This window comes from Canis aureus, chromosome 32 (assembly GCF_053574225.1).
Source record: "Canis aureus isolate CA01 chromosome 32, VMU_Caureus_v.1.0, whole genome shotgun sequence".
Lineage (NCBI taxonomy): Eukaryota > Metazoa > Chordata > Mammalia > Carnivora > Canidae > Canis > Canis aureus.
In genome coordinates, this window is record NC_135642.1 from 44257560 (window position 1) to 44279906 (window position 22347).

The 22347-nt window shown below is 35.7% G+C and overlaps 1 protein-coding gene across 8 annotated transcripts in view; it reads left to right on the forward strand.

Annotated features, from left to right (window-relative positions):
- SCAPER (S-phase cyclin A associated protein in the ER) overlaps positions 1 to 22347 on the forward strand; it is a 421844-nt gene that overhangs the window by 22910 nt on the left and 376587 nt on the right. For 7 of the 8 annotated variants that reach the window (XM_077882048.1, XM_077882050.1, XM_077882046.1 and 4 more), the window contains 3 exons: positions 1864 to 1981; positions 5259 to 5329; positions 15152 to 15349. In XM_077882048.1, coding sequence (XP_077738174.1) covers positions 1864 to 1981; positions 5259 to 5329; positions 15152 to 15349 — 387 coding nt within the window. The remainder of the gene's footprint in view (positions 1 to 1863; positions 1982 to 5258; positions 5330 to 15151; positions 15350 to 22347) is intronic. The other variant, XM_077882051.1, reaches the window with a different exon arrangement.

The window sequence follows — 22347 nt, forward strand, 5'->3', positions numbered from 1 at the left end:
TCCTTTGTGCATGTGCTGTCTCCCTCAAATAAAATCTTTAAAGAAAAGAACTTTGCAGAATTTGTGGTAGAACTGAAACGTTTATAGAAGAAAAGAATACTAGATTTCAAGTTTTTCTTTTCTAGCATTACAATAGCATTACTATCTTGTGATCACTTCAGTTCTTAGAAATTCATTACTTTATAAAGGCTCTTAATTTAGAGAATAATATATGGAATACTGAATTTTATTTTATTTATTTTATTTTTTTTATTGGAGTTCAATTTGCTAATGTGTAGCATAGCACCCAGTGCTCATCCTGCCAAGTGCCCCCTCAGTGCCCGTCACCCAGTCACCCCAACCCCCCACCCACCTCCCTTTCCACTACCCCTTGTTCATTGCCCAGAGTTAGGATTCTCTCATGTTCTGTCTCCTTCTCTGGTATTTTCACTCATTTTCTCTCCCTTCCCTTTATTCCCTTTCACTATTTTTTATGGAATAATGAATTTTATGATCTGACATATATCTCCATATATCTACCTATAAGATTTTATATGATTGCATAATTATCTGAAGAAGAGCTGAAAAGTAGGCCACCTATTTAAACTTGTTCATCTGGCCTGAAAGGAATAGTGATATTTCTTGGTTAAAACAATGCTTAGGTAACTTAGATGATAGATGCTAACATAAGTTATTTATAGAACTGATAATCACTGGGACATGTGTTTAAAGAAGGAGATTTTATAGTGTTAACTTAATTGGAAAGTATGGGAATAGAGATAATTCAAGAATTTTGCGTGGGATGGAGCTGGAAGAGTGGTCACAGATCAATGAGTTTCAGGGTAAGCTTATGAGTTGGGTAAGTAGATGCTATGTGGATATATATCCAGGGTAAGGTCAGAGGAATGAAGGAATGTGGAGGCAGATATTTATTTTAAAGATGTAAAAGTTAAAAGTTAAGTTCTGGTTGCTTTCACACAAAAAAGCATGATTGACTAGTTATAACAGAGACTATATGGCCTGCACAGCCTAAAAGAAGAAATTGTTATTGGCCGTTTGTAGAAATTTGCTGACCTGTGCTCTAGAGCATAGTGCTTTTTTTCTTCAAGTCATACTACTCATCAATCAGTTAACTTTAATTAAGAAAATATATTGCTCTCTTTCACATACTCCCCCGATAAACAAGCAATTAAAATCAACCAGTAGGTGAGGGGAACCCAAAACAGAATGGAAAGAGAAACATGGTACAAGTGAATAATGTAGTCAACACTGAAAGAGGTGAGGAGGAAAAGAACTAATTTAAGTAATTTCGGATAACAAAATCCAGTTTTGGATACTGTAAGGCTAAAGATAAGAACTGTATAGAAATGTTGTAATCTTATTAATAAACGTGTTTCTCACAGAGCTGTGGGTTAGCAATTCTGAAACTATCTACGTATTAGAATTGAACAGATAAGTAAATATATTTTAGGTAATGAGATCTGGGTTTCTGACTGGCAAAGAAAGAAATCACAAATCAGGGAAAGGCTAAATTGAACCCTGTGTGTAGGATTGAAATCAGAGGTATCAGATCTGTTGCTAAGTAAGTGATGGTGCTGAAATGTGTACAAAGCAGTATTTGTGCTTCTTAGGGCACATTTTTCAAACCTTAGATTGTATGTATTCTTGAAATAATTTATGTTTAAAGTTGTAAAACCAGTCTTTTCAGAAATAAAAAGATCCGTGACTTACTTTCTTTTCTGTTTCACTACCTTTTCAATCCTAAATTAGTTTTAAGTGTTCCCTTTATGAGAAAATGTGAGAAATCATGAATTTGCCAGCCAAATGTATTTTATATGTTGACTAATCTAATAATTTAATATATATTCTATTTTCTGTATGTAGGCTTCATTCCAGCGCTCCAATAGTCATGACAAAGTAAGGAGAATAGTTGCAGAGGAGGGTCGAACTGCAAGAAACCTGATAGCTTGGAGTGTCCCTCTAGAAAGCAAAGATGATGATGGTATGTATTTTTAAAAAGTTTCATTTTTGTTGTAAATTAGGAGGATAAATTTAGTCTTAAACAGTAGATAGACCAAAAACTGTTTACAATTTGAACTGTTGGGCAAATTAGCATACATTAAATAAGAAATAACTTTTTTATTGCTTTTATATATATATATATATACAAATACAACTTTTATATTGCTTTTCTAAAAAATATTTTATTTATTTATTTGAGAGAAGGAGAGGAAGCATGCCCAAGTGGGAGGAGGGAGAGAAAGAGAGTGAGAGTGAGAATCTTAAGTAGAGCCCTTGCTGAGCTAGAAGCCTGATGTGGGGCTTGATCTCATGGTCCTAAGATCATGACCTGAGTGAAATCAAGAGTTGGGTGATCAACTGACTGAGCCACCAAGCACCCTTTTGTTTTTTTAATCTTAGCTAATATATAAATGGTTTCATGAAAGTGTTAGTTTTGCTGTTTCATATAGAAATGAAGGTGGGTTTGTTATGATCAGCAAATTAGTTTTCTTTTTTATGTTATAGGAGATTGAGGTATTTTTTCTTTTATTAAATTCTTATAAAAATAAGCAGGTTTTAAAAAATTTATTCACTATGGTTAGGTACAGTTTAATGTGATGTTTTACAAAAGAAGAGTATTTCTTTAGTTATTATTTGAACTAGAAAAAATGTATTTTCAGTCCTTTCACTTTAATGGGTAGGATCATTGTCAGCACTGCCTAAATCCTGGGGATCTAGAAGATTGGATAAGGATTCAGAACATAGGAGGTTAGGGCAGCCCGGGTGGCACAGTGGTTTAGCGTCACCTGCAGCCCGGGGTGTGATCCTGGAGACCCAGGATTGAGTCCCATGTCGGGCTCCCTGCATGGAGCCTGCTTCTCCCTCTGCCTGTGTCTCTGCCTCTCTCTCTCTCTCTCTCTCTCTCTCTATCTGTGTGTCTCTATGAATAAATAAATAAATCTTAAAAAAAAAAAGAAAAAAGAAAATAGGAGGTTGGAATGTGCCAAAGGGGATCTCACTTTGACATTTTCTGAGTATTTGTAGAATATTCCTCATTTGAGGTTTGTGTGATGTCATTTCATACTTAGATTCAGTTATATATTTTTGGAGGAATTCTATAGAAATTAGGTTGTCTAAATCTATAGAATTAGAAGGAATTCTGTAGAAATTCAGTGTCTCATAGGAGGCAAATCATAGTGGGTTTTTTTTTTTTTTTAAAGATTTCATTTATTCATTCATGAGAGTTGAGTGTCAACATTAATTGCTTGGTAAAGGTGGTATCTTCTGAGTTTCTCCACTGTAAAGTAGCTATTAACTTTGTAATTAATAAGTAGTTTGTAGTCAGATAGTTTGAGACTATGTAAGTGTCCTTGAAACAGTCTACCCATGATTTTCAGCTTCTGTTGATAACTCTTAGCTGAATAAGTTATTACTCTGGTGGTTGCAAAATGGTGATTTGCTAACCTCAGTGTTCCTTCTATATTTATTAGCTGACATTCTAATGCAAGAAAGCTTTCCCTTTTTCCCTTTGCATTTGTATGTGTAAGTATGTATTTATTTAGATTTATATGAAGTCATGGTTTCTTAATGAGTTCTAATCTATCACTCTATTTTGCTGCTTAATTGTTCTAGGTTTGTTTTAGTTGTTCTAGAACAGTGGAGGACCTGTTATGATGGCTCCTGTTTCCTTTCAAAATATTCTTTGAGAACACCCTTACCCCACAGGATGGTTTAAGCTGTATAAGAGCTCATCCATGTTTTATTCTTTTAAATTTGCTTTATGTTTACATATTTTTTACATTTTATTTTTTATACTTTGTTATTTGAAAATTTATTTTTATTTATTGTATCTTTATTTTACTTTTCTACACTTCTATCTCTGATCTATTTGTAGTTTATTCTTACATATAGTATGAGGTCTCAATCTAATGTTTATCTTTTTCCATATGGATAACAAGTTACTCCAGCATCACTTATTGTAAAGTCTATCTTTGTTCCATTTTTTTTAAGTTATTTTTATTTTTATTTATTTATGATAGTCACACAGAGAGAGAGAGAGAGAGGCAGAGACATAGGCAGAGGGAGAAGCAGGCTCCATGCACCGGGAGCCCGACGTGGGATTCGATCCCGGGTCTCCAGGATCACGCCCTGGGCCAAAGGCAGGCGCTAAACCGCTGCGCCACCCAGGGATCCCTTTGTTCCATTTTTTTGAGATAAATTGTTAGCAGGTGTTATGACTCACTTCATTTGTACTGCTCCAGAGGTCCTAGCCCAAAATTATTTTGCCCAAAGGAAAATTATTCTGTTGTACATTGTAGATAGAATTTTATTTTTATGTATGTATGTATGTATGTATTTGTTTATTTATTTATTATGTATTTATTCATTAGAGACACATACAGAGAGAGGCAGAGACACAGGCAGAGGGAGAAGCAGGCTCCATGCAGGGAGCCCGACTTGGGACTCCATCCCGGGTCCCCAGGATCACGCCCTGGGCTGAATGCAGGCGCCAAACTGCTGAGCTACCTGGGCTGCCCTATTCCTATTATTTTTTTAATTTTTATTTATTTATGATAGTCACACAGAGAGAGAGAGAGGCAGAGACATAGGCAGAGGGAGAAGCAGGCTCCATGCACTGGGAGCCTGACGTGGGATTCAATCCCGGTCTCCAGGATCACGCCCTGGGCCAAAGGCAGGTGCTAAACCGCTGCGCCACCCAGGGATCCCCCCGTTCCTATTTTGAATTGCTCTCAAGAATAGAGTGATTATAAAACAGTAATTAGTATCTTATAAAAAAGAATAGGTGAGAAAGATACATCTGGCAAAAATACAAAGAACTGAAAACTTCTCTTTTCGAATTAAAAGTAAATCAGATAATTTAGTCAAAATTCTGAGTTTCTAAGTGGTAAAAAGTGTATTCTTGAAGTTTGAATAAGTATTTTTCAGACCTTTTTATAAGTTGAGAAGTACATTAACTTGACTTTATTTTTAAATTGTCAGAATATCTGACTTGTTTAAGAAGTTGATTTATTCCTGTTCTGAGAAAGCCATTCAATAAATCAGTCTCTGGGACCATGCAAGTTTTTTTTTTTTTTTCTTTTTTTTTTTTTTTAATTTTATCTGTAGTTCATATTGACCATGTATAGTTTGTGGTGTATAGTTCTGTGGTCTCTGGTAGGAGAGATTATGTGTTAGTATGCCCAAATGATTTGTATAGTTCAATTTTGTACTATCCATTTGTTGACCTTTATATTTGTCTATTTATTTTTACCTTGAAGGAAAATCTAAATGTCAAACTGGTGGAAAATCAAAGAGGACAATTCAAGGAACTCATAAAAATACTAAACAGGTACAGCATATACAACTCTCTACTTACTGACTTTTAATTTCAATAAGAAATGTAATTTTTTAGGATTCGAATATTGTGTATTTTGTCTTCATGTAAAAATTCAGTGTAGCTATCTTTAGCTGAAAAATGTGTATATAGTACTATGTGCCTAGCTAGTACTAAATACTTGAAAAATATTAATTTATTTGCTTCTTGTAACAGGCCCTTCAGGGTAGGCATTATTATTATCTTCTTTTGAAAATGGGAAAACAGAGGTAGGCAAAGGTTATATAACTTGCTGGTGGATGACACAGTGAAGATTTGAACCTAGGTCATCCATTTCTAGTTTATGCTCTTAACCCTTCTGCTACACATCCCATATGTGCTTATTCTATGATTTTCTTTCTTGGTATAGAAATGGCTTTAGGTTGTAAAATAGTAATACTGTTGTCTCTAAAAATTTTCAAATTGCTTTATTAAAATTTTAACACAAGCTTACTTTAAAAAGTGTTTTTTAGCATATTAATAGTAGCTTTTTACACAGTTACACAGTTACACAAAGTTACACAGTTAACTTTCTCTGAACTTTTCATATATATTATTTTGGTTTGATATTATTAAATAGACCAATATGATTTTGTAAATCAAAAACTTCACATAAGGAAAACATGAATTTCTAATTAAAATGTCATTGTGAGTTCATAAAATAATCCCAGACTCCTCACCTATAATGGCATCAATTATAAAACATTTTTTTTAGTTAAAAAAACAAAGGATTTTCAAAAATAAGATAACCATTTCTGTGGATCAGAAATAAAACAAACACAGTGACAGGTAAGTGGAGTTAGAAACAGAAACTTAATGGACAAGTCTTATGGGATACAGGAAGCTAATATGCCCTGATAATGGGGGAGGGGAACAAATCCAGGCTCATAGTATAAAATTTGGGGCTTATGCAGGGTTCTGCACTAGGAACAAAAAAAGCTACTATCTGCCACCTGGGGTTGTATCCTATGAATTGATGTCTGAAGCAGTAAAACGGAGTGGCCCATGATTAATGACTGGATCTGCTATATTCTTGATGGGTGAGAGTTTTAAGTCCCCAATAAATGACCTGCAGAAGTGGGACCATAGTGGGTTAGATGATGGTCACCACAACACTAGGACACATGGTGTGTGGGTGAACAAAGTGAAGAATTAAAATATAAGAAATTCAAAGTGAAATATCAAAGTACGTGAGGAAAATATATTATAAAATATAGATAACACATTCTTCAAGTAAGAGAATTTACTCCTGAGGTAATGAAAAAAAGGCATTTTCCCAAAGAAGATTTTCAAATAAATGAGCTTAAATTCCTCAAAGGAAAGAGTAACTATAAACAAAAAGGAGAAATTCTGAACTAAAACAGATGGATATTAATTTTGAACATTTATAGGTAAAAGTGAACCAATTAGAAATCTTATAAACAAAAGTATTGTCAACGAAATTTTAAAAATCCATAACTAATGGAATAAATGCTGTATTGGACAAAGGAAAAATTTGTGAATTGGAAGATAACTACTGAGGAGAATTTAAAACATATCACAGGAAACTAATGAGATGGAAAATAAGAGAATTTAAGATTGAGAAATTCTTATATATACGTTATAGGACTTTGAAAAGTAGAGAGTAAATAATAGTGGGCATTGGCTATTTGAAGTAATAATGTTGAAAAAATGTTCTCACTTTGAGTTCTGAAGAGCTTCAGAGCATGACTGTGGAGCTGAGCAGGGTTAATAAAAATAGATTTACTTACCTAGCTATATTCTAGAAAGTCTAAAGAATGTTAAGATTAAGGAAAAAAAATCTCTTACAATACCAGGAAGTAAACAAAACCACAGAGGAATGATAGATTAATATCCTTGTTATGAACAAAAGGACAATGAAGCAATATATTTGAAGTTACAAGACAAAATTACTTTTAACCCAGAATTCTATGTCCAGCCAAGTATGAGTGAAATAAAGCTATTTTTAGTTATTTTAGACAAAAACGAAGTGTTTGCCACCCACTGACCCTTAATGAAGGAACTACTAAAGTTGAACTTCAGCAAGAATTAAAGGTAACCTGGAGGAAAAAACTTGTTGAAAAGGTATCTGTAAATATGTTTGTAAATCTCATTTACTATTGATGGTTTGAAAAAAACCTCACACAATTAGATTCAGAAAAGTGGAATTATAGTTTTAGACAGTGTTAACATGAAAGCTAGTTTGTAGGGAGTTTGAAAGGGAGTTAGAATGATAGAATCCTTGTCTTATTTAGGAAGAAGTTTTTGTTAGGAAAATATGAATGTACGTGTGTATGATAAAAATTTAAGGCTATCTACTAAAAACAGCCATGATTTCCAAATAGAGGAAAAGCTTTTCAACAGAGTAAAAGGCAAGAGAAAGAAAAAAGAAGCAAAGAAAAAAATTATGCTATGTGAAAACCATGAAAGATGGTTGTGGATGTTAAGTATTAAATACATTAGCAAACAACATACATAAACTGATTAAATTCACCAGTTATAAGAACTGCATGCTAACCGATTGTGCCATTGGAGCTGCACGGGTTAAATTCACTGCTTAAAAGGCAGTTGATTGAACTTAACCTCTCATTTCAAACTGAGCTATATGTTGCTTACAAGAGACACATTAAAATTTCAAGGAACTATTAAAAACAGAGGGATAGAAAAAAATCCAGGTAAATACTTGGTATTTTAGGTATACTCTAAAGTTAGTATAACGATACTATCAAATCAGATGGAATTCAACATGAAATGCATTGATAACATAAATATGGAAATTAATAGTAGAAGAGTAATCATCCAAGAAGTGTAACAATATTGAACTTTTTAAATTTTTAAAATTTTTATTTTTATTCAATACTGAACTTTTATGTACCTTACAGCATAGGTTTGAAATATGTAAAGCCCAAACTGACAGAATTGGAATAGGAAAAGTACATTTATAATCATATTGGGAAATATATCTGTTATTCAGATCAAGCAGGAAAAAAATGGTAAGGATATAAAATTAGCAGTACAGTTAGGCTTAATTTCATATTAATAGGTATGTGTATTTTTTTTAGAAGATTTTATTTATTTATTCATAATAGACATAGAGAGAGAGAGAGAGGCAGAGACACAGGAGGAGGGAGAAGCAGGCTCCATGTAGGGAGCCTGACATGGGACTTGATCCCGGGACTCCAGGATTGCGCCCTAGGCCAAAGGCAGGCACTAAACCGCTGAGCCACCCAGGGATCCCCCTGTATATTTTTATATATATGTGTATTTGTATGTATGTGTGTATTGGCACTTAATAAATACTGTGCACAGAACATACATGCAAAAATTGACCATATACTGGGTCATAAAGATAGTCTCAATAAATAGAAGTCAGAGAAGTCAGACAGGAAGAACATGTTCTCTGCCTATAATGCAATTAAATTAGAAACAAAGGATAAGGGTACTTTAATATCATGTACCAGAAATAAATTATTGATGGACTAAAGGCCAAATGTGAAAACAAAAATTTAAAACTATCTAGCAGGATATTTTTATGACCTTGAAATAGGAGAGGCTGGGATCCCTGGGTGACGCAGTGGTTCGGCGCCTGCCTTTGGCCCAGGGCGCGATCCTGGAGATCCGGGATCGAATCCCACGTCGGGCTCCCGGTGCATGGAGCCTGCTTCTCCCTCTGCCTGTGTCTCTGCCTCTCTCTCTCTCTGTGTGTGTGTGGCTATCATAAATAAATAAAAATTAAAAAAAATTAAAAAAAAAAAAAAAAGAAATAGGAGAGGCTTTCCTGGATAAGACAAAAAACACAACTCATGGATAAGTTATGTAAAATTAAATTTATATGCTAAAAAACTAAACAAAATTAAAGGTAAGATTGACTGGAAGAAGATACCGTATATTGAAACTTAGAAAAAAACTAAAATTAATCAGAAAAATCCAATGGAAAAGTGGGGGAAACCTAAATAGCTTGTAAACCTGTGAAAAGATACTTTGTTTTAGTAGTAATCAGGGAAATGCCTCTTAGCTACTTGTGAAACCCTACCACTTTGCCCTCTAGAACTAGGTTCATCATCAGCATATCTTCTATATCCTTCTCTTCTCTGAACATTCCCTTTGCCTTCCTGTTTTAATTAAATCCCAACTCTCCTGTGTGGACTATGCTTCCTTCACAGTCTTTAAGTAGTATCTGCAGCACTCTGACCTCTGCTCCTAGAGCTTGCTCCTTACTGCCATTATGGATGGTTCTCCCTTCTAGCTACTGAAACTCCCTAGAGCTGAAGCTCATTCCATCAGACTATACCATCTACTTTTTTCTTCTTGTAGTCACTGACAGACTTCTAGGTCAGTTCTCCTAATTCCTTGAAAATATAATTTCCAGCTCACTGCATGCTCTCCATCATCACTGCTGTCTCAATTCCTTGCATTTCTTTCCTCCAACAGTCTTGTGTTCTACTCGTTCCCATGGCCTGACTCTTGCCTTGTTCTTACTGATAACTACTCCCTCTCCAGGATCTCAATCACAGCCATCCCTCTTCTGCCTGTCATTTCTTTCCACCATACTCTGATCTCCTGACTCCAGTAATTCTTTAGCCCCATGGAAGCTGTATTTTTTTGGATCCTGCCACCCTTTGAGTATCCTTTTTTCCATATCCACACTTCCATATCTAATCTTCCCTGAAAATTCACCTGAGATTCTGTGGTTTGTCTGTTATCACTTTCTTGTGTACTTCCTAGCTATCTCGCTCTCCTGCCTCTTGGCAGTGTGTACTTTATAGAACTATCCTGATTAAATCCATCTTTCTGCTTGTGCTCTGTATACCAAAGCATTTTGAACATGACTGGAGAAATGTATCAATTATGTTGACAAGGCTCTTTTTACATTTATGACCACTAACCTCCTGGATAGTACTGTCCCAAAGTCCTATTGTATGTCCCTAGCTATTTGTATCAGTACAGATCCCGTAGACATGAAGAGGATAAGAAAAGGATACTACAAAAGACTCAGTATGACCCAAGTTTGATAACTTAGGTGAAATGAACCAGTTCCTTGAAAGACATACACTATCAAAACTCTTTGAAGAAGAAATAAGTAATCTGAGTAGGCCTAGGTCTAAGAACTTGAATCAGTGATAAATAACCTTCCAAAACAGAAAGTGCCGGGCCTGGATGGATTCACCTTTGAATTCTACTACGTATTTGAAGAAGAAATTAAACAAATTCTCTACAATCTTTTTTGGAGGGTAGAAGCAGAGAGAATAGTTCCTAACTCATTTAATCAGGCCAGCATTATCCTAATACCAAAACCAGACAAAAGCATTACAAGAACACTGCAGACTAATAATTCTCATGAACATAGATGCAGTAAAATATTAGCAAATCATATCCCACAATATTTGAAAAGAATGATACACCATGACTAAGAATATAAATTTAATTTTACATAACTTATCTGTGAGTTGTGCTTTTTGTCTTATCCAGGAAAACCTCTTCTATTTCAAGGTCATAAAAATATCCTTCTAGATAGTTTTAAATCTTTGTTTTCACATTTGATCTTTAGTCCATGAATAGACTAAAAGAAAAATCACATCATACCAGTAAATGCAGAAGAAGCATTTGACAAAACTCAACACCCATTTATGATAAAAACTTTTAAAAAACTAGTAATAGAGGGGAATTTCCTCAACTTGATTAAAACAAAAATCTACAGAAACCCTTGCAACTAATGTGATACTCAATGGTAAGAAACTAGAAGCTTTCACCCTAAGATAAGTTATAAGGCAAGGATGCACCTATCACTACTGTTTTCTAACATTATAATGGAAATTCTGGCCAATGCAGTAAGGAAAAAATAGGCATATAGATTGAGAAGGAAGAAATAAAAAATTATCTTTGTCTACAGATGATATGATTATATAAGAAATCTGAAAGAATCAACAAAAAACCCTCCTGGAACTAATAATCTGTTATAGCAGGTTCCAGGGTACAGAAGTCATTGGCTTTCCTGTATACCAGTGATGAACAAGTGGAACTTAAAAACACAATACCATTTACATTACTACTCCCTCAAATTAAGTACTTGGGTATAAACCTAACAATCTATATGCAAAGGTCTATATGAGAAAAACTATAAAACTGAGATGAAAAAAAAAGAACTAAATAAATGGAAAGGTATTCCATGTTCATGTAGGAAAACTGAATATTGTCAAGATATTCTTTCTTCCCAGCTTAATGTTCAGGTTCGATACAGTCCTGACAAGTTATTTTATAGATATTGACAAACTGATTCTAAACTGTGTGTGGAGAGGCAAAAGACCCAGAGTAGCCAATGAAATATTGAAGAACAAAGGAGTTGAAATCTTATGTCCTCCCAAAAACCCGCACATGGATGTTTATAGAGGCTTTATTCACAATTGTCAAAACTTAGAAGCAACCAAGATGTCTAGTTAGGTGAATGGCTACATCAATAGTAGTAATGGTAGTAATCCAGAAAATAGACTTTTATTTAGGGCTAAAAAGAAATGAGTTATCAAGCTATAAAAAGACATGGAGGAACCTTGTATTAATAAGTGAAAAAAGCCAACCTCAAAAGGCTACACAGTGTTTCCAACTGTATGGCATTCTGAAAAGGCAAGACTATGGTGAGAGTAAAAAGGTCGGTGGTTGACAGAGGTTCAGGGGTGGGGGTAGAGAGGGGAGAATAGGCACAGAAGATTTTTAGTAAAGTGATGATACAGTGTATGATACTGTGATGATGGATGTGTGTCATTTTACATTTGTCCAAACCCATTAAGAGAGTAACACCAAGAGTAAACTGTAAGGTAAACTCTGAACTTTGTGTGGTTATGATGTGTCAGTGTGGGAACATCAAGAAAGTACATGTTCAATAGGTCCCTAAGCATTGTTAGCTTCTCGGGGCGGGGGTGGTGGTGGTCATTGAGCCCTTCTGAGAGAGATGAGTCAGAAATCTCAATTTCTTCCTTCCTCTTTCCCTCTCCTTCCCTTTACTTTTTCTCCCAAAAGTCATTGATTAAAACAATATAACATCATGGAATTCATCTGTGTCTAACTTCCCCCACAAATGTAGATTGCTTTGTCTTCTTGAGTATCTTGGAAGTAGCTAGGTACAGTAAGCTGTAGTAATGGATACTTACCTGATTTTTTTTTTTTTTTTTTTTTATTTATGATAGTCACACACAGAGAGAGAGAGAGAGGCAGAGACACAGGCAGAGGGAGAAGCAGGCTCCATGCACCGGGAGCCCGATGTGGGACTCGATCCCGGGTCTCCAGGATCGCGCCCTGGGCCAAAGGCAGGCGCCAAACCGCTGCGCCACCCAGGGATCCCTGGATACTTACCTGATTTTTAATCTTGGCTTTATCACTAGTATGAGACCTTGGGTTCATTCCTAATTTAGCTGAATCTTAGTATTGTCTTCCATAAAATGGAGATAATGATGTTACCTATGATAATTGCTTCAAAGGTTAAATGAAGTAAAACTGTATGGAAAGCACATCGCACGGTGCCTGGCATCTGGCAAGTGTGCCATGAATGTTGTTAGATGCTGCTGCAATTACTGTCGTCACTGCTATTATTTTTATCAGTGGTAGGTAAGAGCCCTATACTTTGGAACTGTGTACTGAGTTAACCTCTACAATTTGATTTACCTGTTCTACTTTTTCACAAATTTGGCAATTTTGCCATTAGTTTATTTACATTTTTTTCCTATGAGCACATTTCTTCTCCTCTTTGTCTTTCTCACTATGATCATACCTAACATAATTGGGTACTAATTGTGTGCTTGGTGCTATGTGAAATGCTTTAATGAGCATGGGAGCAGAGGTTGAAAGACTAAGTTCTGGTCCCAGTTCCATCACTCAACCTTTTGACTTGCTAAGAAATTCAATCTTTCTGAGCCTCAGTGTTGTTTTCTGCAAATGGGGATAATATTTGTCCTGTCTTTACAGTTTGTTGTAATGATTAAATGACATAATGTAATCAAAATTCCTTCATAAAATATAAATAAGCATATAAGTGTAAAGTATTACCATTTTGGCAAAGATAAATAGCAAATTTGCCTAGCACATTGCCTTTCAGTTGGAATTATGTAACTAGTTTTTGCCTCACTAGCATCTTTCTTTGTAAAAGCTTTATATAGAACAGTCACAAAGAATAGAAACATTTTAACCTGGAAGCAGTAGTGCCTATTTTACATTGTAAGAAAGGATGGTAAAATATTTGAATCATACACATATGGATGCATGCTACGGTAAATACATACATGGGTGAAAATGAGTGAAAGTACATTTGAGAATTCCATAAGATTAGAGTCTCAATTCACAGGAAGCTACTAACCCTTTGCTGATCAATGTAGAAAAACTTCATGAAGGAGGTATAATTTGGGAAACTTCTCAACTTAATTTTACCTTTGGATGGTGTATAGGAATAGAAATGAGGTGGTACGGAATATGTGGCACAGGGCTGGCAGCACAGGGCATGAGGCAGTGTGGTGGGAAGCCAGCAGTGTCCTTGCAGAGCTCTAATGGGAACATGGTCCCCTGTGGTGATAGCTCTTTGACAGATTAGTTATTAGCCTCTGAACTGCAGTCTTCTAAACTGTAAAATGGAGCTAATAATAACACATACTTTAAAACTTGTGTGAAGGAGGTTAGAAGGTTATGCGAATTTGATTTATGATCTGTAATCCTGTATAAACTGTTAATTGTTGTCACAGTTTTTAGGAGAGTGGCAGCCTTGAGCTTTACTTCAGGATGCTAGTCAAATGGAATTTTGAATTTGGTTTAATCCAAGAAAGGGATATTTGCTATAATAATAAAATTATTTACTACTAGGGCTGGAAAGAACTTGGAGAACAATTGAGGCAAAAGTTTTATGGATTGTTAACATTAAAGTTTTATTGCATGAGTATTGAGAATTTGGGCCTCGACCGAGGCTGTCACATAAAATAGTTGCTAATTTTCATTCACGAAATCAGGATGGGGAACTGCAGAGGGAGGACAAGTAGCTCTGTGTCAGCCTCTTAAGTGTATGTGGTATCTGTGTGTGTACGTATGTTTCGTTTGCTTCCTTTTCAGCGGTAAAGATTCTGTATAAATCAGTGATTGGCTATACAGGATTTATGAAGTTTAGGAATCACTTATGTTGAAGACCAAAGCATAACACAAAGCAGGAGGATATTAGCCTCTCTTTCAGTTACTCTCCACTCTGGGGCACTTCTATGAGAAAGAAAAACAAGCAAACAGGAATGATACACACACACACAAAACAACCCGAAGGAGCCTGGGATTGTTTGTTGCTCTAACTGTAGTAGAGGGTCAGTATTTATTTATTTTTCAGTTTAAGTAGCCACAGTTAAGCAACTCTTTACTTCCTCTAGTGAGAAGCTTTAGGTTTGCATTTTGAATTTCTGACTTTATGTAAACTACATGCTTTTGGTGGAATGAGTCTGTGGTACAGTTTGTAAAACTATAGAATGTAATCTTTATTTTCAAAGTTTGTACAACTGAGGAAAGAATGGGTCCTTCAGTGCTCCTTTTTGACTAAGGGTCTGTTCACTGTTGAAGCCATGCTAATCTTCAGTAAGACATGTCTGAAATAAAAAAAAAATGACCTTATAAACCTGCTGCTTTTAAGATGAGAAGCTTTGTTTTGATGAATTCAGCATGATATAAGATAAAAAGAAGGTCTCATTTTCAAGTATTTATGTTGGAAAATGTGCTTTGTACAAAAATCCAATCCCTGGAGGCTTTTAAGAAATATATTTTTTTGTGTGTTTGGTTTTATTTCTCCAGAACACTGCAGTAGACTGTAAAATAACATCATCTACAACTGGAGATAAACACTTCGATAAAAGTCCCACTAAAACAAGGCATCCTCGGAAAATTGATCTAAGAGCTAGATACTGGGCGTTTCTTTTTGACAATCTTCGCCGGGCAGTAGATGAAATCTATGAAACTTGTGAATCAGATCAGAGTGTGGTAGAATGTAAGGTAAGGTTTGCTTTGGCACTTTTTGCTTAAAGCCAAATTCTTATTTTTATTACACCTAACTAGATCATTTACCTCGGTATGCATACTGTATTATTACTGTAGTCACCATGCTGTACATTAGATTCCCACAACCTCCTCATCTTATGACTGGAAGTTTGTGCCCTTCAACCAGCATCTGTTTTCCCTACTCCTGGGAACGACTGTTGTACCCTGCTTCTACGAGTGCTTCAGGGTTTTTTGGTTTTGAATTTTTGAGTATTCTTGTTGCTCTTTGCTTTATTTGCTTTATCTAATTACGTAATATTCTATGCAAGATTTGGTAGAAAGCAAGATTTGATATGTAGTCCTGGGTAAGAAATCGTAAAAGATGGATACACACACAAACACTCACCACACAGAATTAGTTTAAAAATCTTTTATCTGCATTCTCCAGTACGGTAGGTGGCACTAGTGAGATTTTCACATTCTTTGGTTTCATGTTTAATGTCTTTAATTGGCCATTGCTCCTTTTCTGCTGAGATACTTATCACTCTTCTAATTCACTCTGGTCAGGGAAAAGTGAGATTGATAGCTAGCCATAAACAATCCTGGGTGGGATTGGGGATGTCATTGTAAGGTGTGTTTTCTAATTTCAGATAACCTGTGTTTGTAATAGGATATTAGACGCATAGTGCAATCTGTCTCTAAAAATTCACTAAAAAGCCCAATCTTTTAGTAAATGGAAACTATATTTTACTTTATACTGAACAAAATTATTTTGAGAAAAACTAGAGTGCTACATCTTCATAGAAATATTACAGAGTTAGCTTGTGTTTCTATAGTGAACAGGATTGAAAACTCTGGAATTCATTATTTAACCTTTGAAATATATGAAGGATCCAAGAAAAGTTACATGTTAAAACAGAAGTTGTGTTTCCTCTAAAACTGGAAACAGCCAAGATAGGTTTTAGAATAGCCTAAAAATATGATTGATCAGAAGTAGTTTTCAGAATGAATAGTAATTGAAATCCTCCAAATTTATACTTTGGTTGTCACACTTAATATTGTTACTACCAGCATGTGAGACTTTTTATGTCTTAAGAAAATATGTTTAAAGCAAAATCATAACCTTGGAGTTTAATGAATCAGCATGTTGTGGTAGAAAACACTATTGACTTTAATTTTAGATTGTAGTTTCTTTTATAAAATGAGCAATTAGGCCTAGATAGTTTCTAAGTCAGCCATATAGAGATCAGTTAGATCAGGAGATTCTTTGATTTTTGTCATTAAAAATAAAAAAAGATTGATTGAAGAAATAAAATTTGTAAGATGTGTACTTCTTTACAGAAGTGAGTTGGGTATGAAAATAACTTTTAAGAAATTCAATAGTAATAGATTTTTTGTGTGTGTGCAAATTATAGGTTATAAAAATGGAGAAGATTTTGACAAAGGGAAAATAGTAGAGATGTGTTCTTTATTTTCTGTACTGTTCCAAGATGCTCAAAGGCTTATGCTGAGAAATAAAATGAGAGCTTAAAAGTTACTATTTTATTTTTTATTTTTTATTTATTTATTTTTTCTATTTTATTTTTTAAGAAGATTTTTATTTTTAAGTAATCTCTACACCCAGCACGGGCCTCAAAGTCACAACACTGAGATCAAGAGTTGTATGCTCTTCCCGACCAAACTAACCAGGCGCTGCTTAAAAGTTATTTTCATACCCAACTCTGCTTCTCTCCCGATCCAGGACTTACAGGTGGTGATGTAAAAAGGTATAGTTTAACATTTAGTCTAAGCATGTGCTGGGTGTATAATAACTAGAATTCGTTTTTTGTTTTTGTCTTTTCTGTTCTTACTATAAAGGCACTTTCAGACCTTATCTCATTTATATAGTATCTTTGTGAGATCCGTAACTCAGAGTTTTCCTCACTGTGCAGGTAGATTCAACTGTTGTTTTGTGGATATACTGGCAAGATTTATCCCTATTTGTGGTTTTAGAGTTTGAGCCTTGAAAGTCATCACAACTCAGTTTTTTGGTCTTATGTATAAAATGCAGTTAATAACACCTGTATCCTGTAATTCACATGCTAAGTATAGCATGATATGAAAAACATCAGCCAGGATTGCTGACCAGAGCCCCATTCTATAACCAAAGAGGCTAAATTTCTAGTTGTTGTTGTTTTTTTTTTTTTTTTTTTTTTAGTTTGAAGATGTGCCTTTTATGGCACTTCACTGCATGAATTACTATGAATTGACATTCCAGCAAAACTCTACTCTGACCATCACCACTGCATTTCCCCTTCTCCTTTATAAAGAGATGTGCTAGAGGATGGGAGAGGGCCTTTTGGAGAGTAGCCAGTGAATGAAGTGGTAGCCACCCTCTCAACTTGTTCTCAGAAAAGTTTGAGGTGGGGTTGGAATTTCTTGTAAACTTTGTGAATGTGGAGGCTGGTTTCTTATTCTCTGGCTGGATCTTTGCTGTGCTGACTTGATTTTGATACTTTGGGAATGTGTCCAATGAGTTTGGGGGAAAGCATGCTGGGTACACATTGTACTTTCTTTTCCTTGTTTCCCGTTTAAAAAATTTTTTTTTTAATTTTTACTTGTTTCCCGTTTTAACCTGGGGGGAACTGGGTGTGTGGCTCTACAATATTGGATATAGAGGCTGGTGTATGCATCTGCTCTAGAGATTTCATAACACAGTAGCCTTGCTGGAGTAGCTCATGGGTTAGTATGCCTTGGAAGGAGATGGGATGTGAGTTCTCAGTGATCAGGTAAAGAGGACCCCCAGTGAGTCTCATGATTTATGTGAGGGAAGGAGTATGGACATTGGTGAAGATGTTAGAGTCATAGAGGCTTTCTGTGGGGACACTTAATCAGGTGGGAGTATGCAAAACACTGATGGAATCAGGTAGATACTGCTGGGGCAGAGGGAGCCAGTGTGAATCTGAACACTGCCTACCATGCATGTACTGCAGGGATCAGCAGACACCACTGACTTCAGCCTGAGTCAGAGAAAGATCTCCGATTTTTAGGCCTGTATATTTAACTTGTCTAGTTGGCACTTCCTCTTGGATATCTCACAAGCATGTCAAACTGACATAAAAAACTTAAGTTCATGATCTCTTCTTCCACCCCAAACCTAGGGATATATTTCTCTTTTCTGAATGGGCCTCCACCTTGTCCCTTTCCTTCACACTAGCCACTGTCCAATGGATTAGCTCCTAAATCTTTCCAATCTGTCTTCTTCTCTCATTTCTGCACTGCTACCATCCTAGTCCAAGCTGCCATTCTAACATACCTGGATTACAACTGCAACCTTTAGACAGGACTCTCTGCCTCCATCCAGTCCATTCTCCATATTACAGACAGAACAATACTTAAAAGCCACAAATACGTTTTCTCATTTCTTTAATTATAGCTCTTCAAAAGTTTCCCTTGGCTCTGAGCATTAAAATCTTCAACATGACCTTCAAATCTCGAGTGATTTGATTCATGCATACCTCATTTCATGCCGTTTTTCTCTCTCTGCCTCTGCCTCATTTAAACCAGCCTGCCTTCGTGTGTTCACATGTCTCCAGGCCTTCCCATGTTCTGATTCTTATGCTCAGAATGCTCATTCCTTCTTGCCCAGCACCTTCTCACCTGCCATATCCCTTTAACCTAGTTCCTTTTAATAGTAGATTTCAGGGGGCCCTGTCCTGGTGTTTCAGACTAGATCAGGTTTCCCTACAGTGTACTCTCATATTCTTCTCCATAGAAACACTTACTATAATTCAAGTCACATAATTGTATTTTTACTTTTTATCTGTTTCTGTTATCAGACACTGAGCTCCTTGTCTAGTTCCACTAGTTCAAGCTCCGCAGTTTTGTTTACCTTTCTGTCATTACTTGGTGCTGGAACTGGAACGTAGTAAATGCTCAGTAAATAGATGTTATTATTATTATTATTTTTACAGTAAAACACCGAGGTTTATTTATTTATATATTTTTTTACATTTTTAAATTTAAATTCAATTTGCCAACATACGGTATAACATCCAGTGCTCATTCCTAAAAGTAGTGAATAGATGTTAAATGGCTGTGTGAAGCAATGAAATTACATACACTTTTGTGGTGACAGTCTTCCCAGTTATGCGATATCCCTGTCCCCACAGTGATACTTAGCAGCCAGTCATATGCTAAAACTGGACAAAGATAGTGAGTAGGTAGATGGATGAATTCTGGGTTGGTAGAAGGGAATATCAGTTTATTTAAAGATTTAAAAAATGCTCAAAGGTGGTGGGCAGATGGATTAATCATAGGTTGGTATTGTTTAGGCACATGCAGTGGAATTTCACTGGAGTAAAGGAATTGGAGAGAGGAAATAAGTGGTTGGAGTAGTGGGCCATGGAAATTAAGCTGGATGGGGAAGGAAATGACTATTGGGTAAGCCCAGTAGATACAGAGAAAGTAGAGAAGCTAAGTGTTTGCAAATCTTCCTTGGATATGGTAGGAATGTTTAGATTCCCTGTGGATAGAAGGTGATAAGTTTATATTTTTAGAGTTATTTAGATACTCTAAATACATACTTGATTTTTACCTCCCTCATCTGTCAGATACTCAGATATTTTGAAGTCTTTCACTACTACTGCATTTTCTTCAATATCTCTTTCAGTTTCTAAGAATTTTTGTGTTAGACATTCTGTTGTCTTGTTCTCACTTGTATAAAGTATTATATGAGTTAATACTTTCATTTTAAGTTTAACATTTTCTCAGTATAAAAATGGTGGCACCATTGTCCATCTTAATGTTTTTCTTTGTGAATTCTATTTTGTGCAATATTAATATATAATCTCTCTTTTGTGTTGTTTGCTTAATTTGCCTGTAACCCTTTATAGTTCAAGTATTGAAATTGGCTTACAGAGAACATGAGATTTAGCACAAGGATAGGTTAAGAACTCACCTGTGCTTTTATAGGAATGGGCTTTGGTTACCTCACCATTGCCTAACATCATCCATCACCACACAGTCACTATTTTTTTTCGTTCTTATGATGAAAGCCTTTAAGATCTGTCTTGGCAACTTTCAAATATATAATACAGTATTATTAACTGTAGTCACCATGCTGTACATTAATCCCAGGACTTAATTATTTTATAACAAGAAGTTTGTTCCTTTTTTTTTTCAAGGATTATATTTATTTGTGTATTTATTTGAGAGAGAGGGTGCACACTTGCCCATCAGCAGGGGGAGGAGGAGGGTCTAAGGGGAGCAAGGAGAAGGAGGGAGGGGTAAAGAATCTCAAGCAGCCCATTTGAGTGCAGGGCTCTATCTCACGACCCTGAGATCATGACCTGAGCTAAAACCAGGAATTGGATGTTTAACCGACTGAGCCACCCAGGTGCCCTGTGAAGGTTGTACCTTTTTACTACCTTCACACATTTCTCCTACTCCCACTCCATTAATAACTATCCTTTCCTCTATCTATATCTGGTCGTCTGAGTCTTATTCTAGTTATTCTTTTCTGTTTCATTCACTGTAGGCTTACAATAAAATTTTGCTGACTGATTAAATAATTTTTTAAATCTTTTTTTAAAATTTTTATTTATGATAGTCACACAGAGAGAGTGAGAGAGGCAGAGACATAGGCAGAGGTAGAAGCAGGCTCCATGCACCGGGAGCCCGACGTGGGATTCGATCCCAGGTCTCCAGGATCGCGCCCTGGGCCAAAGGCAGGCACCAAACCGCTGTGCCACCCAGGGATCCCAATAATTTCTTTTATATTTATAACATGGTACAAGATAGCATTAATTGTTAAAGTTGTAGAGATAGATGAGTTTCATTTTAGTCTATTTAGTCTATTTAACATGACACTTAATTGATGATTTCCTGGTTGACAAATCTTTGTTTCTTAAACCTGGTTCTCATGTTTTACTCAGGAGAGCATAGATTATTTTTCTTTTGTTTTTTTTTGGAAGAACTTTTAATAACTTGATCTCATAGGTACCGTGTCATAACTATTACTGGGGTTAGTCAAACCTGATTTATCTAAGTTAAAAGCCTAGTTCTGGGGATCCCTGGGTGGCTCAGCGGTTTAGTGCCGCCTTCAGCCCAGGGCATGATCCTGGAGTCCCGGGATCGAGTGCCACGTCGGGCTCCCTGCATGGAGCCTGCTTCTCCCTCTGCTGTTTCTCTGCCTCTTTCTCTCTCTGTCTCTCATGAATAAATAGAGAAAAAAAAGGCTAGTTCTTAGGAGTAAACATCATGCCATTTTATACCATACTTCATTCTTATTTATGTATGTATGTATATATGTGTAAGCATAACATTTTAAAAATATTACATTAGTTTAAGCTGCACAATATAATGATTCAGCAGTTCCTTACGTCACATGGTGCTCATCATGACAAGTGTATTCCTTTTTTTTTTTTTTTGACAAGTGTATTCCTTAATCCCTAACACTTATTTAACCCAAGCCCACATCCCTTCCCCTCTGGTAACCATCAGTTTTCCGTAATTAAGAGTCTGTTTCTTGGTTTCTCTCTTTCCTCCTTTGTTCCTTTGTTTTGTTTCTTATGAGTGAAATCATGTGGTATTTGTTTTTCTCTGACATATTTCACTTAGCATTATATTCTCTATGTTCATCTATATCATTGCAAATGGCAAGATTTCATCCTTTTTATGGCTGACTAATATTTCATTGTATGTATATACCACATCTTCTTTATCCTTTCATCAACTGATGAGACACTTGGGGGGGGCTTCCATATCATTGTTATTGTAAATAATGCTATAAATGTAGGGGTGCATGTATTCCATTGCAGTAGTGATTTTGTATTCTTTGGGTAAATACCCAGTAGTTTAATTTCTGGATAGTTGGGTAGTTCTATTTTTAACTTTTTTTTTTAAGATTTTATTTATTTATTTTTTTAAAGATTTTATTTATTCATGAGAGACAGAGAAAGAGGCAGAGACACAGGCAGAGGGAGAAGCAGGCTCCATGCAAGGAGCCTGACGCGGGACTTGATCCCGGGACT